Here is a 13137-nt window from a genome sequence, read left to right on the forward strand (position 1 = left end):
GTGACGGGGTGGCTCTTGCCGCATCGGGCAACTAGCAGGGGTCCTGGTTGCCTTTCGTCTTTCGTCTTTCTTCCTGCGGCGCTTCTTTTTCTGTTTCTTCTTCTTCTCTTCGTCTGTCTGCGTGTCCCCGGCTTGTTCTTTCCCCTCCAACCAGTTCAGTTGGATATGCAGGGTTCTTCTGATGCCAGCAGCGCGTCTGACGACCTGTCACCATCCCAACCTACTCTCGACTCCGCCCCGTCCGACAACCGCAACAACTTGAAGATTGCCATCCCTCGGCTGGCGCCGCCTGCCGTCAAGGCTAACCAGCAACGCACGCCACGTGCCTGTGTCGCCTGTCGCGCCAGAAAGACCAAGTGTGATGGTCGCAAGCCCGTTTGTCGCCAGTGTCACCGTCTTGATCTCGTCTGCAATTATGCCGGTTCTAAGCGCGAGCGGCAACAGTTGGAGCTTGAATCCGTTCGCAAGAAAGTCGTCGCCTACGAATCGCTTCTGAGCGACATCATAACCGATACGCAGCAGACGGGCGCTTCTTCCATTGGGGACATTCTTAATGTGCGTAATAGTGCCTTCTATGCTGCCAACTCCATCTTCCCATAGTGTGAAAACACTGCCATACTGACCGGTTGCCACCTCCCCCGCAGAGACACTTTGAAGCATCTCCAGATGTCTTTGCGGCGCTGCTAGCTGCCAGATCCATTTCGGATCCTCAACTCTCACCGCGGCCAAAACCGGGGATTTCTCTAAATCGCATGCACATAACATTGGCCACTAAACCTAACAGCACCCTGCATCCTCTCACTGAGACCCCTTTAGTACAGGTCAGCAACATCCAATCCTGGACCGACCTTGTCGATAACACCACAGCCAGTCACCTTCTCAGCCTCTTCTTCGCCTGGGAGAACCCGACATGGCGCCTAGTCGACCAGGAAATGTTCCTCCGCGACCTGGAGAGCGGGAGTAAGCGGTTTTGCTCGTCGCTGCTCGTCCACACGCTCTTGTTTTTCGGCTGTGTAAACGCCACTGCAGTCTGATGTCGAGTACTGAACGTCAACAACTAACGTTTCTCAATAGAGCTCTTCTTACCATCTGGGGCGCATCACTGATCGGCGGGAGGAGAAAGCCCTGGGCAAGAAGTTGTACTCTGCCTTGCAACATCTGTGGCAGTCGGAAAAGGATGATGCTGGTCTTCCCACGGCCCAGTCCAGCATCATGATTGGCCTGCTTTGTTGCACATTTGGCATTGACCGCTTGGGGACCCGTTACATCATGCATGGCGCCCAGCTCAGTCGGCAGCTGGGGCTTCACCACGAGTCGGCTCCTTACTTTGCTACCGACGTAGAGGCTGAAGTCGACTCGTTATCCCGGTGTCATAAGTTCGTTGCTTGTGGCGTTTTCGATGTGCAGGCGTAAGCGTCGACCCCTTATGTACACTTGGGCCCTGACTGATGAGACACAACAGGCTCGCGGCACAAGTTTATCGAAAGACACCGGTTTGGGATCAACCTCCTGCTGCGAGCTTCTCGCAAGAAGAGGCTGCGTTGTTGGACGAAGGCGAAGAATGGAGGCCCTATCCCTTTCAGACCCCGGTTTTTCGGCCTTTTCATCACACGGCGTTGTGTTTCCGCAACAAACTGGTGGCGATTGTCAACGAGACCGCCAGGTTCGCACTCAAGTTTCCGGGCGTCAAGCTCACTCAAGACGATTGGATATACGGCCGTCAGACCTATCAGAGGCTACAGGAGTGGCGGGCAAGTTTACCATTCGCCATTTTGCCAGATGTAAATCCTGCGCCGAATATTCTTACACTTCAGTGAGTCTTGGCATTAATTGACACAGGGTGTCTTACTAACGGCCGGCTGCAGCATGTACTATCAGGCAACGGTCGTTGCGTTGTGCCAAATTTTCGGTCTGAATGCCGACCCGACAGGTAACCAGCCTCTCGATCCAAAGTTCGACCCAGAATTAATCAAGTTACAATCCCTGGATACACTTGGATCCCTTGTTCTTCGGTTCCAAGCATCCCATGGGCTCAAATCTGTTCCCATCGTGATGCTACATTACTTCCTCGTGGGCGGCTTGCACGCTATCTCGCAATTACGTCCTATGGACTTCAAATGGAGCTTTGTACTAGAGGCATGCGTGGTCGGGCTGTGGCACCTGAGCCTGGGGTGGGGGCGCATGTGTACGGCATTTCTGCGGACGATTGAGCTTGTCTTGCAAGCTACCAAACCGGACCCAACCCTGGTGCCGCCCAAGGTGACCGCTGTTTTGCGGCTCCTTAAAAGCAATCTTTGGACAGCAACCGATGTTACTTCTCTGTCGGCCGACTATGTGGTGCATCATGTCCCAGCTGCTGCTGCAGGACAATCCGGGCCGCAGTTTCGGGCCGAAGGGCTAGAACAGCTGATCCGCTCCATGGACAATTTCGCCATCAGCTAGTGGGCGGTGAGGACGGCATTCTGCCGTTTCCTGAATCATTCAAACGTTCTCCGTATACGATCGTCAGAACTAGACCGTATTCGGCAAGCTCTGCAGCTCCAGCGACCAACCTGGAGTCTGCCTCTCGGCCTGCTTGCGTCAACCATACGATGGAACATCAGCCAGCTCCGACAAACAGAGGCTACCATCGTCACCTTCTGACGAAGACCCACAGTCATCCCGCGCTTATGCATAACAATCCCGCCGTCAGTGACAGGATCGCTAAGTGGATACATTCTGCGAGGAGTGTTGGGTAGTTGAACTCTAGCTATTGCACGGGTTGTGATGGACAGGTATATGGTACATGTGTATACCTTGGTAGTAAATGCACCAGAGTCCTGTCACTTTGATGTGATTATCTTTCGTGTCATACACCGGTTGATAATATGCTGCTTGATAGTGAACAATTAATTCTCAATGCATATTAAAGCACATAGTTAGAATCCAGTCATCTACCTTGACGATTCAAATCAAACCATAACGCCATCCAAGCTCCTGATGCATCTAACTCCTTTCAAACATACCAGCAAACCAGTGAACCAACCATTCAATCATCAAATACTATAACACGCAGACACCACTTTCCTCCCCTCTCTCTCATCCCTCCCCCAACCCAAAACACAATAAATCACTTACTCCCACTGCCCCCTCCCCAACGCCCCCAACCGATTCCTAGCATGTTTCTCCAACAACGCCTTCATATTCCCCGAACTGCCTCCTCTCTCCTGCACCCTCAACTGCCTCTCCCTCTCCCTCTCCCTAGCAGCAGTATAATAATTCACTGCTCCGCTCTTGCCCCCGTTTCCAGAAACATTCCCCCCTTTGCTACCCGTCGACGACACCGAACCGCCACTCTTCGTTGTCCTAGACGATACACTACTGCCCACAGACGATGTAGATGAAGCTGTAGTCTTCCTGATGAGTGGCGGGCGGGCGAATCCGGAGAATTCGGAGCCTGCAGCGCCTGAGCTGCCGGAGTGGAACGCCATTCTGTTTCCGCCTGGCGCTGCTCCGCCGCTGGAGTTGGTATTGGAGTTGTTGGTGGCGGAGTTCGAGGATGCTTGGCGGAGGAGAGCGAGGCGGTCGACGACGGGGCCGCGGGTGCGGCGAGGGTGTTGGCGTTGGGAGGCGGGGAGGGGTTGTTGTTGTTGTTCTGTTGATGGTGATGTAGATGTTGATGTTTCTTGGGCGCCGTCTTGGGACTGTTGTTGGTGGTGGTGAGTGATGGTGGTGGAGAGGGGATCGTCGCCGTCTTCGTCTGTGTCGTTGTCCATGTCTATATCCATGTCGTCCATGTCTATGGATGCGTCCTCATGGAAGGAGTCGTATTCGTGCGTCTCCGTGAGGAAGGATAGTGTTTCGCGGATTTCTGCTAACGTTGCGGGTTTCTTGGACATTGCGGAGACGGGTTTGGTTCGGCGGAGGTGCGGTGGGGGGCGGGGTGGGAGGGAGTGGGTTTCGGATGTGGGGTCGTGGTCTAGGGGGCGTTTGCGATTGTTGCTATTGTTGTCGTTGGGTTGGGGTGTGGTGTTGTCTTGTGAGGATGGGTCGTCTGTTTGGGTGGATTCCTGTGGCTCGTCGAGAAAGTCGAATCCCACGTCGTCGTCTGAGTCGCGGTCTTCGACGGCGCGGAAGAATGCTGCTTTCTTGGGGTTCTCGGCGATTTCGCCGATCTTCTCGTCTGCGAGGAGGGCTTTGCGCATGCGTGCGAACTCGCGCTGTTTCTCGCGCCGGCGGGCGAGGAGCTCGTCGTCTGAGTCGTCGAGGTCGAATTCGTCGTCGGCGTTGCGACGGCGGCGGAGTGCACCTGTGGTGATGTCTTTGAGCAGTTTGGCGACTTGTTTTTCGTCGTTGGTGCGTTGGTGTAGACTTGAAAATTATTTGTTAGTGTCTGAGGAGGGGTATATGGTTGGGTTTGGGGGAAGCTTACGCATTCAGGGCGGCCAGCTGTTTCTCGTCGACGGTTTCGCCGCTGTTGTCGTTGATCATTTGTCTGTCGTAGGCGTTCTCGGTTTCATCGTCGTCCTCGTCGCTGGCGCCTCCTAGCCCGGCGTATTCGTCGTCGGACTCTTCGGCTGCTTCTTCGACGATTTCCTTGGCTTTGCTCTTCTTGCGGTCGAAGGGAACGGCAGGCTTCTTAGATGCCTTCTTCATTACGTCGAAGGCACTGGCGTCGATTTCAAAGTCGCCCTCACCTACGTTATCTTCTTGCTCTTCGATCATGGACAGGTCGGCTGTCCGTCCGCGCTTGAGCTGCTTCATTCTGCGGGCGGGGGCTGGAGAGCCATCTTGGTTGTCGCGGTTGATGACGACGGTGTCGATGGTTGACTGGGGAGTCCCGAGGAATCGCTTGTTAGGATCGAATGGCGAGAAGACAAATCCGGCATCCTGGGTGGGATCTGGCACCTGGGAGAGCTGGGTCGACCGCGGAGCAGGAGACTCGGAGATTCGTGAATCGGACTGTGCATAGCCTGCTAGCAAATCGACAGACTCCTTTCTTGGCTCTTGGCTGTCTCTGATGATCGTCTGCGAGTCGGACGCTTGACGGTCTTCAACCATAGCATCTGGGTCAGGAGCAGAATAAGCAATCGTAGAGCCGCTTTGTGCGTTATCCTGGTGGCTGCCAGCGACTGTGCCGGCAAAGGCCTGCGTTAGACTCATCAAGTTGCTGGAGCTCTGTGTCGGGAGTTGCGGCCGTTCAACGGAACGTGTAGTAGGCGTAACGATGGATTTCGCAGGTGTCTGGAGATCTGTCTCCTCGTCGTCATCCTCATCGTCATCGAGGACGACTCTGGTAGGCCGCTTCCGTCTCTGTGTTGGCGCGTCGTTCTCATCAACCGACATGACTTCCGTCTGGTCATCTTCTGATTCATCGCCTTCACCTGCTTCGGAATCGACAAGCCCGTCTTCACCGGCAGGCTTGTCTTCGTCATTCTCTTCCTCATCTCCCTCCTCGCGTTCTTCCTCAGAACCAGAGTAGTCCCAGTCCTCGTCGTCCTCATCTTCGCCCTTAGCCGCTTTTCGTTCTATCTTAGCGATATCTTCAGCCTCTTTCCGGGCCTTCTCAACAAGATTCTCGAGCTCATCCTCCATGGCAGCGCGTTCTTCGGCTGTCTCGATATGGATACCCTTAGCTTTGAGTTCCTCGATTCTCTCCTGTCTTTCTCTTGCAGCTTGTTGCTTCGCCTTCAGCAGCACCGTGGCGGACAACTGGGCGGGGTGCATGGTGGATTTCCGTGTAGGAGACGTAATATGCGCCAGAGCTTTCAGCTTCATCATAGATGCCGGTTCCTGAGCCTTTCTGGCGGGGACATTCTCGAACGCCGCAATACGTCGACACTTGGCGGGGGAGGTGACAATTTCGAGCTCACTGTCCGAGTCGTCCTTCTGTTGCCGGGCGACCTCCTCACGCGTGAGACGCACGCGAACAGGTGGGCCCGTTAAAATCTTCTTCTCCGTCTTGGAAGGTGTCTTTCCAGGCTGTGTGGTATGCGCTTCATCAATTTCCATCCTCGCTACAACAGGCTGTTCGGGCTGCGTGCGCGGATTCGCAAGAATATCCTCCAAAGGACGGAACTCGGTCTCCGCTTCTTTGCCCAGACCTTCACCAGATGCCTTCTCGACTGGTCCAAGGACAGGCGAAGTACGCGGAGTCTCCTTTTCCTTCTGCGCCTCAGCATCAGACGAGTTCAACGAATCAGCAGTTGTCGACGAGTTCTCCCCGGACGCCCCAGGCGCAGTCCGCTCATCAGGCTTCACCGCATTAAACCGAGCAAAGAAGCTCTCTTTCGTGATCTTTTTCTTCGTCTGAGCTTGATGCGCCAGCTGCATATTACGACTCATCCGCTGCGTCTCACGATTCATCTCCTCCAGAGCCTTCTTGCCCGCCTTTCTCGCAGGACGAGACGCCTGCTGCGACAACTTCCGTCCAGATCCATTCTCGCCCTCGCTCTCACTACCAGACAGAATCTCCGAACTGAATTGTTCTTGTTGCTTCATTCTCGCCGCTCTCTTTTCAGCCTCTGCTTTCTCCTTCTCCTCCCGCTCCTTGCGCTTCTGAGCAACTAGCGCCAGGAACCGAGAATTAGCCTTCGGCTGTGCCTCCTCCTCCTCATTACCAGACCCTGCTTCATCTTCATCATCCTGTTCTCTCCCAGGAGACGAGACAAACAAAGGCGACTCCGAGCGCGCCGGAGACGGCGACCGATTCTGTTCATCCATCTCAAGCTCCGGGACGAGTTCAGTAGAATTCCTCCCTCTCCTCCTCGGTCCAGCCGCAGGAAGATCATCCTCATCCTCATCGTCCATCATCGCATCGTCTTTCTTCTCCGTCCGCAACGTCTTCGAAACCCGTTCGAAGGCCGTCTGCCCCGCAGCAGACTGGCCTTGTAACCGTGCAGCCATTCGCCCCTTCGGCATGACAATATCTTCATCCGAATCGTCATCATCATCTGAATCAGCCGTACTCTTAGGCTGTGTGGAGATAGTGCTGTGTTTCAACGCATTGCTGAGGGTAGTGGTAGATCGATCGGGTTTCTGTTGTGCTTGTACGTTTTCTGTTTCGGAGTCGCTGTCGAAAGCTGCCATCAAGGCTTTGATTTTTCGTCCCGGGGTGAGCATCATGTTGTCGTCGTCGGCGTTGGGAGAATTTGCGCGAGACGCGGTGCGCGTCGTGCGCGGTGTGGAGGGTGTGGATGACATTTTGTATTGAGACTGGGATTGGGACTGGGGTATTGAGGGGGTGTATGTATTAGTTAGGGGTATGGGTAGAGGACATGTCTATGGATATTTCAAAATATGAATTGAGGTCAATGGAGATGTGCACGGTGGTGTCCACAGTGGGAGGAACGCAAGGGCGGAGAATCTACGGGGTGGTACTAATTGACTAGTCGGGATAGCAGAGTATAGTAAGTAATCGACGCGCCGCGCACGCGTTGCTATCACACGTGATCTGCCGATAAGCCGCGTTATCGGCCACAATCTACGGATTACTACGGAGTATTGCGGAGGTCCAGAAGCTGCGAAGAAAAGCGTAGATTTGTACAACTGGTGAAGCCAATTCATAAAGGTGCTTTATTTCTGTATCGTACAGCGCCCATGATATGTTTCTCGTTACGCCAATAAACACCGCCCCCTGGAATCCGACGCTGTCTCAAATGCTTCCCGAATAACAAAATCGTGCCATTTCCATCAGAAGCCGTCGGCAAGATCGCATATGCTGTATGTAGGATGCTAGTGGTGTGCTAGATGTGCCCAAAGTTTTTCCTTACCCAAGATCATATTTCAATGTCGAGCTCCAAATCCAAGGCCGCAATGTTTTCGTCATCCATGTTCCGATGCCGGATGGAGGCAACGCCACCTTTGCTGGTTTTCTTCTGGGATCCCGCCGGGGTGCCGCTGGCCGGAGTGCTCGCTTTGGACGGTGTCTCTGAAGCAGTATTTTCTTGGCTCGCGTTATTCTCAGCCGTCGGGGTACCGTTACCATTGACGTCGTAATGGGTCCGCGCTTGGGTTCTAACGCGCATGAACGGGTTGTGGGCGGCTTCTCCACGAGCGACAGCTGCAGCCGCTTTACGGCTGGCCTTGCGCTCTTCTATCTGCGCCCGGCGCACGTTCTCGTAGTTGAGCTTCTGGTTGCGTATGTTCAGCTCAGCAAGACGTTCATGTTCCGAGGGCTTGTCCACACGCGGCTTGGAATGGCTGCTAACTGCGAGCTTCGGTGTCGCCATGCTAGCCAGCTCAGCCTCCAGTCGCTCCATTTCCGCATCATCACCAGCTTCTCGAGCAAGCTTCAACTGCTTCTCGACCTCCACGCGCTTGAAGAACTTGGACTTCGAATCCAACGAGCCTTGTTTGCGGAGTTTCTCGTTCAATTCCTCGTTGGTGAACTTGTGGTTCAGCAACCGGTTGATATCTGTCACCTTACTGGCAACCATTGACTTCGTAGCCATCTTGCAGTCTTCGACGGCCATGGTTTGACGATAGCGGTTGAACTCCGCCTACAGAGCATCAGTATATGTTAACCAAGAGACATGCCAAGTAGCTTACCTCTGTAAACGGAGAGTCGGAGCATGCAACAAAAGGAAACTCGCGCTCAGCCTTTCCATGTGCTAATACGGCGTACTGATTCGTCACAAAAGACCGGCCATTTTGGCCCTCCATCGCATAGGGCTTTCCCTCGGAAAATTCTGAACAAGTTAGCGACGAATGCTCTAACGCGACCGTAGGAGGGGTGCCTTACTCTTGATCAAGCAAAGACGATACTCATTCTGACCGGTCTCACGGTTCGGCCCAATATTAACACGAGCATAGCAGCCGGAGATCGCGTCATCAAACCCAGGGTAAAAGCAGACCTGGGCAAAGTTACTTCGACCCACCCGAGTACGTTGGATATCCCGGAGTTCAGCAGGCGGGTCGTCTTTCGGGGGCGACGGTGAGCGTTCCCTGTCATCCCACTCGACTTCACTTTCGCCCTCTGCATCTTCGTCGGAGATCCGGTCATCACGAGAACGGGCTTTATGATCCTTGACTGGTTCACGACGACGAAGCTCGTCACGCTTTCCCTTCTGCTCTCGCTGCCGCTTGTAGGCTTCAATAGCATCGGAGGTCTCTCCCACCTTACGGCCACCGAGCGTCATCTTCTGACGCGAGCTCTTGCGATTGCCCTCATCAAGATTTGCCACACTGGCCTTGCGTTTGTTCTTCTTCGCTTTGCGGGCCTCCTCGCGTTCACGGGAAGCCAGGAGACGACGAAGAGCAAGATCTTGATTATGACGATCAACCTGCTGCGCACGCTCGGAGAGCAGCTGCTCTCGTTGAATCTCGGGCATCGCCATGATTTCCTCCTTGTCCTTAGCAGAGTAGTATAGTTTCTCGTAAGGGAAGATAGGGCCCTCATCTTCAGCCTCAGGGGCTGAGCCTTCGGAATCCGATCCTGAATCCGATTCGGACATGCTAGCAGAGTCGAGCGATTCAGCAGCGGACCTATAGAGAATGCCATATTAGTCGAATCCTCGAGTCGCAGTGACGGCCACATCAAGCGGCATCGCAAGCACGCGTGGCAAATCAAACATACAGTTCGCCATCCTCTTCATCATCGTTCCTTCTCGACTTCCGGCCCCGTTTAACGGTCCTAGCAGTGCCTTTGCGACCCATAGCTGATGCGTCGGGAGACTGAGGGGATGATGATCGACTGCGAGATTGGACTCTCTCCTTGGCAGGGGGGGATGCTTCCTCGTCGGAGGAGTCTCCCGCAAGAGCGAGGAGCTCGGCGTCGAGGTCGTCAGCCATAGTGAATGATGGTAGAGGTTGCCTTGAAATTCAGGTCCTAGTAACACCAGTAACAAGGAAAGCGGCGCTAGACTGCTCAAGGAAGGAAGCCGCCAGCAGGAAAATGGATGGCTTCCAGGGTAACAGATGCCACCTGAACCGCAGTCGCGCCGAGTGAAAAGGGAGTTAGGTGGCCAGAGAGCGCTGACTCGGACGAGGTCGCTCTATAATAATAGTGGAGAACACCCTCAGAGACTAGTATTAATAGAGTCGCGTTTCGAAATAGAAGGTGGAAGAGGCAGGAAACCAGTGAATCCTGTCGGGGGCGGTGTGTGAAGGCGAAGGTGGTTAGTGAAGTGAAAGAGCAAAGCCGGGAAGTGAAAAGAAGCGATTGGAGCGATTCTCGACGCTCGTTCATGACGTTCCGGTCCAGGGATGGCGTGCCAAGGCGTGTAAGCGCGCGGCTGCGGCTTATCGATCGGGTTGGACCACCTCGGAACTCATGGCTGCTGGTGGCATTCCTCCGCGGCCTTAAACCTCGCCCTGAGCCCTTGAACGACCTTTCAATTGACCGTTGGATATTTCATCTTTATCATGAAGGCCCTCAGATTGCTCCGAAGGGCTCCACTAGCCCCTTCCCTTCGGCCTACACCTCCCGCCGTCCTCGACTTTCTCGCGCCTTCCACTTTACAAACTTGTCGCCAGTATAATTCTACAGCTACACGGCAGTCCGCAGAGAATCCCTCCGTGTCACAGCAGACATCCGGATCATCGAAACCAAAATATGTTCTTAATCAGCAACAACGCGAGTTTCTCGACCGAGCCCTCCGCGTCAACCAGGCCGGCGAGCTAGCGGCCACCTTAATTTACACGGCGCAAACACCACAAGTCGTGCGCTCTCATCCTCACCTACGGCCCTTGATGAAACATATGTACGATCAGGAAGCGGGGCACTTTGATACGTTTAACCATCTCATTGCGAAACACCGCGTACGGCCGACGGCGATGTATCCGGTATGGGAGGTTGCAGCGACGTTCCTGGGCTGGTCTACCGGAATGATGGGACGCGAGGCGGCAATGGCGTGTACTGAAGCTGTAGAAACCGAGATTGGGTCCCACTATAATGATCAAGTACGGGAGATCCTGTCCTGGAAAGCGGAGGCTGAAAGTCGGGGCGAAGAGCTGGATGAAGAATTGGAGGAAATGCTGGCAACTTTCCGACGAATTCGCGACGAGGAGCTGGAGCATCTGGATCATGCTGTTGAGAACGACGCGAAGGAAGCTCGTCCATACGATCCGCTGGTCAATGTCATCCGCTACGGGTGCAAGGCAGCCATCAAAATCAGCGAACGGGTGTGAGCACACTTTGGGAGGTCCTAAAGCAGGACGGTCAAAAATAGTAAATGTACGATAAATTCTGTATTATTATCATCTTGGTTTGTCACACTTGTATAACTTCGTGTAAAGGCCTGACTATTCGCTCAGCGAGTCTATAACTGGGTATCTACAACCAAACGCGCCCGACTGCTTCTATCACACGGCACACTCTATGAAAGTCAAGCTCTCTATAGCCCCCTCTAACTTAGTTCTCCGACTCCGAGCTCTGGTTCTTTTCCAAGTACTCCAGGAAGCTTTTCGAAAAGCGCGTCACCTGCTGATAAACCTCCTCGAAGCCGTTGACCCCACCATAGTAGGGATCCTGGACAACCTCACCTCCGCCGACGCGCTCGTGCAAGACACCACCGGTACCAAAGTCGCCGAATAGACGGACCTCCGCAACCTTGGCGCCTGCTTCCCCGCTCGCGGCAAGGGATGCCGCAGTCGCTGCCCGGGTACCCTTGGTGCCATGCGATGCGGGGCCAGACTTGTTCATAGATGCCAGAACCGACTCACGAACATCCAACAGATCGCGCAGGTTATATTTATCCATTGCAAGGAGGTAGTCAAAGTCGAGGAAGTCCTGCTTGGTGACTTTGCGGGCGGCATGGTTGTAATTGCGAATGTTGTGGCGACGGAGCGTGGACATGGTGCGAGAATCGGGATCTTCGCCGGCGTGGTAGGCACCTGTGCCGGCGGAATCGATTTCATTGATTAGGGGATGGGAGGCTGCGACATTGCGGAAAACCCCTTCTGCCATGGGAGAACGACCTGGGTGGTTGGGTTAGCTTGCGGTGCAGTTTACACCATAATGCGGGGAGACCAGTACAGATGTTGCCGAGACAAACGAAGAGGACATTGACTTGCCCGCCAGCGGGGGTAGACTTTGTGACAGTCATGGTGGTTCTATTTGTTGAAATTTTCTATTGGAAAATCTATAACTTGAAAGAATGATGAATGAGTTCTGGTTGAATGTAGAGAGGAATTGATTCAGTAGTGGTGATTAATTATTGATGGTGGCGGGGATTTGGAGCAGAATCTTTATCGATAGCGGAGGGCGGTGGTCCGTGCCTGATTCCTGAGGCGACCGCGCATTGTGATTATGTTGCGCCAGATTCCTCCCACATCAAGTTTGGCTCTGTCTTTCCTTCGTCTTGGTGCATGTTGTTTGCATATGCAGTCTAGTGCGCGCTAAAATATAGACAGACATCGTGGAAGGACTGCGAGAATTCAGTAGAGACGTGCTAGCATGGCAGCTACAAATGCCGACCCAGCAGGCGTCGCATTTGAAGACGTAAAAGTCATATGCTATAGATTCTAGTAATGTTAGAAGTATATCTAGTCTAAATATTTACTCACATAAAGCCATTTGTGCTAATCTTCTCGCGAACTCGTAGGATCCTGTATTTCAATATTCTTTCGGGGCAGCTTTGGCTGCCTAAGAATGATAGCACACCGGGCATTTACTATCTACTACATGAACAAAGCACGGGAACATTCAGGCAGCATCTACTTAAAATTTGATGAAGCATTGCGATGTTACGCGTATCTGTGCCGTCGATGGCAAATGATATGCCTTGTCAATCCACCATTTTCACAGTGCTTTTATATACCCACACCACAGTCTAACTAGTAACTAGACTGTTCTTAGTCCGATGAATTAAAGTGAGACCCTCCGCCAACTATGACGTCGCGCAGGGCTGTATGATCCGAGATGCAAACAGGCAGCTGCTTTTCCCACCCCATCAGAGACAGCCAAGCTGCCTGCAGGTTATAAAAAGAACATGATCCATAAGCGCGACCATTGAACCCTGCTGTCTAACGTGTTCAACACAAGAATTGTCAGACACCGCCACGCAACCCGTGGCTGTGACACCTGGGGGCCGATCAGCTGTTGGCCCAGTGATAGAGTGGAGTTCCGATGAGCCATGGAGCCAAAACTCAGTATCCATGGGTGTTTGGGCGGATTGTTTCAGGGGACAGAAAGTCGGACAATTGTCTTGTGAGGTT

The 13137-nt window shown here is 53.6% G+C and overlaps 6 protein-coding genes across 6 annotated transcripts; 3 read left to right on the forward strand and 3 right to left on the reverse strand.

Moving 5' to 3' along the window:
- Positions 1–165: 165 nt before the first annotated feature.
- BDQ94DRAFT_176924 (putative C6 transcription factor) lies at positions 166–3054 on the forward strand (the record flags this gene model as incomplete). Its single annotated transcript, XM_026772781.1, has 5 exons — positions 166–555; positions 645–1028; positions 1075–1409; positions 1463–1813; positions 1866–3054. The coding sequence occupies 5 exons, from the start codon at positions 166–168 to the stop codon at positions 2440–2442; spliced, it is 2037 nt and encodes a 678-aa protein (XP_026632423.1). The 3' UTR covers positions 2443–3054.
- A 59-nt stretch (positions 3055–3113) lies between these two features.
- Positions 3114–7182, reverse strand: BDQ94DRAFT_165117 (uncharacterized protein; the record flags this gene model as incomplete). The annotated part of the gene is made up of 2 exons (XM_026770206.1): positions 3114–4350; positions 4412–7182. The coding sequence occupies 2 exons, from the start codon at positions 7180–7182 to the stop codon at positions 3114–3116; spliced, it is 4008 nt and encodes a 1335-aa protein (XP_026632424.1).
- Positions 7183–7510: 328 nt separating this feature from the next.
- BDQ94DRAFT_133017 (RNA polymerase-associated protein) lies at positions 7511–10113 on the reverse strand. The gene is made up of 4 exons (XM_026764189.1): positions 9557–10113; positions 8723–9465; positions 8530–8669; positions 7511–8480 (listed from the first exon to the last, which is right to left on the reverse strand). The coding sequence occupies exons 1-4, from the start codon at positions 9769–9771 to the stop codon at positions 7758–7760; spliced, it is 1821 nt and encodes a 606-aa protein (XP_026632425.1). The 5' UTR covers positions 9772–10113; the 3' UTR covers positions 7511–7757.
- A 166-nt stretch (positions 10114–10279) lies between these two features.
- On the forward strand, positions 10280–11220 carry BDQ94DRAFT_5270 (demethoxyubiquinone hydroxylase family protein). The gene has a single exon (XM_026775975.1). The coding sequence runs from the start codon at positions 10345–10347 to the stop codon at positions 11107–11109; it is 765 nt and encodes a 254-aa protein (XP_026632426.1). The 5' UTR covers positions 10280–10344; the 3' UTR covers positions 11110–11220.
- ltpA (tyrosine protein phosphatase LTP1) lies at positions 11221–12298 on the reverse strand. The gene is made up of 2 exons (XM_026775974.1): positions 11957–12298; positions 11221–11898 (listed from the first exon to the last, which is right to left on the reverse strand). Exons 1-2 carry the CDS (start codon positions 12024–12026, stop codon positions 11333–11335), a joined length of 636 nt encoding a protein of 211 aa, XP_026632427.1. The 5' UTR covers positions 12027–12298; the 3' UTR covers positions 11221–11332.
- Positions 12193–12959, forward strand: BDQ94DRAFT_133020 (uncharacterized protein). Its single transcript, XM_026764190.1, has one exon. It carries the CDS (start codon positions 12572–12574, stop codon positions 12758–12760), a length of 189 nt encoding a protein of 62 aa, XP_026632428.1. The 5' UTR covers positions 12193–12571; the 3' UTR covers positions 12761–12959.
- The last annotated feature ends 178 nt before the right edge of the window (positions 12960–13137 follow it).

This window comes from Aspergillus welwitschiae (assembly GCF_003344945.1).
Source record: "Aspergillus welwitschiae strain CBS 139.54b unplaced genomic scaffold BDQ94scaffold_1, whole genome shotgun sequence".
Classification (NCBI taxonomy): domain Eukaryota; kingdom Fungi; phylum Ascomycota; class Eurotiomycetes; order Eurotiales; family Aspergillaceae; genus Aspergillus; species Aspergillus welwitschiae.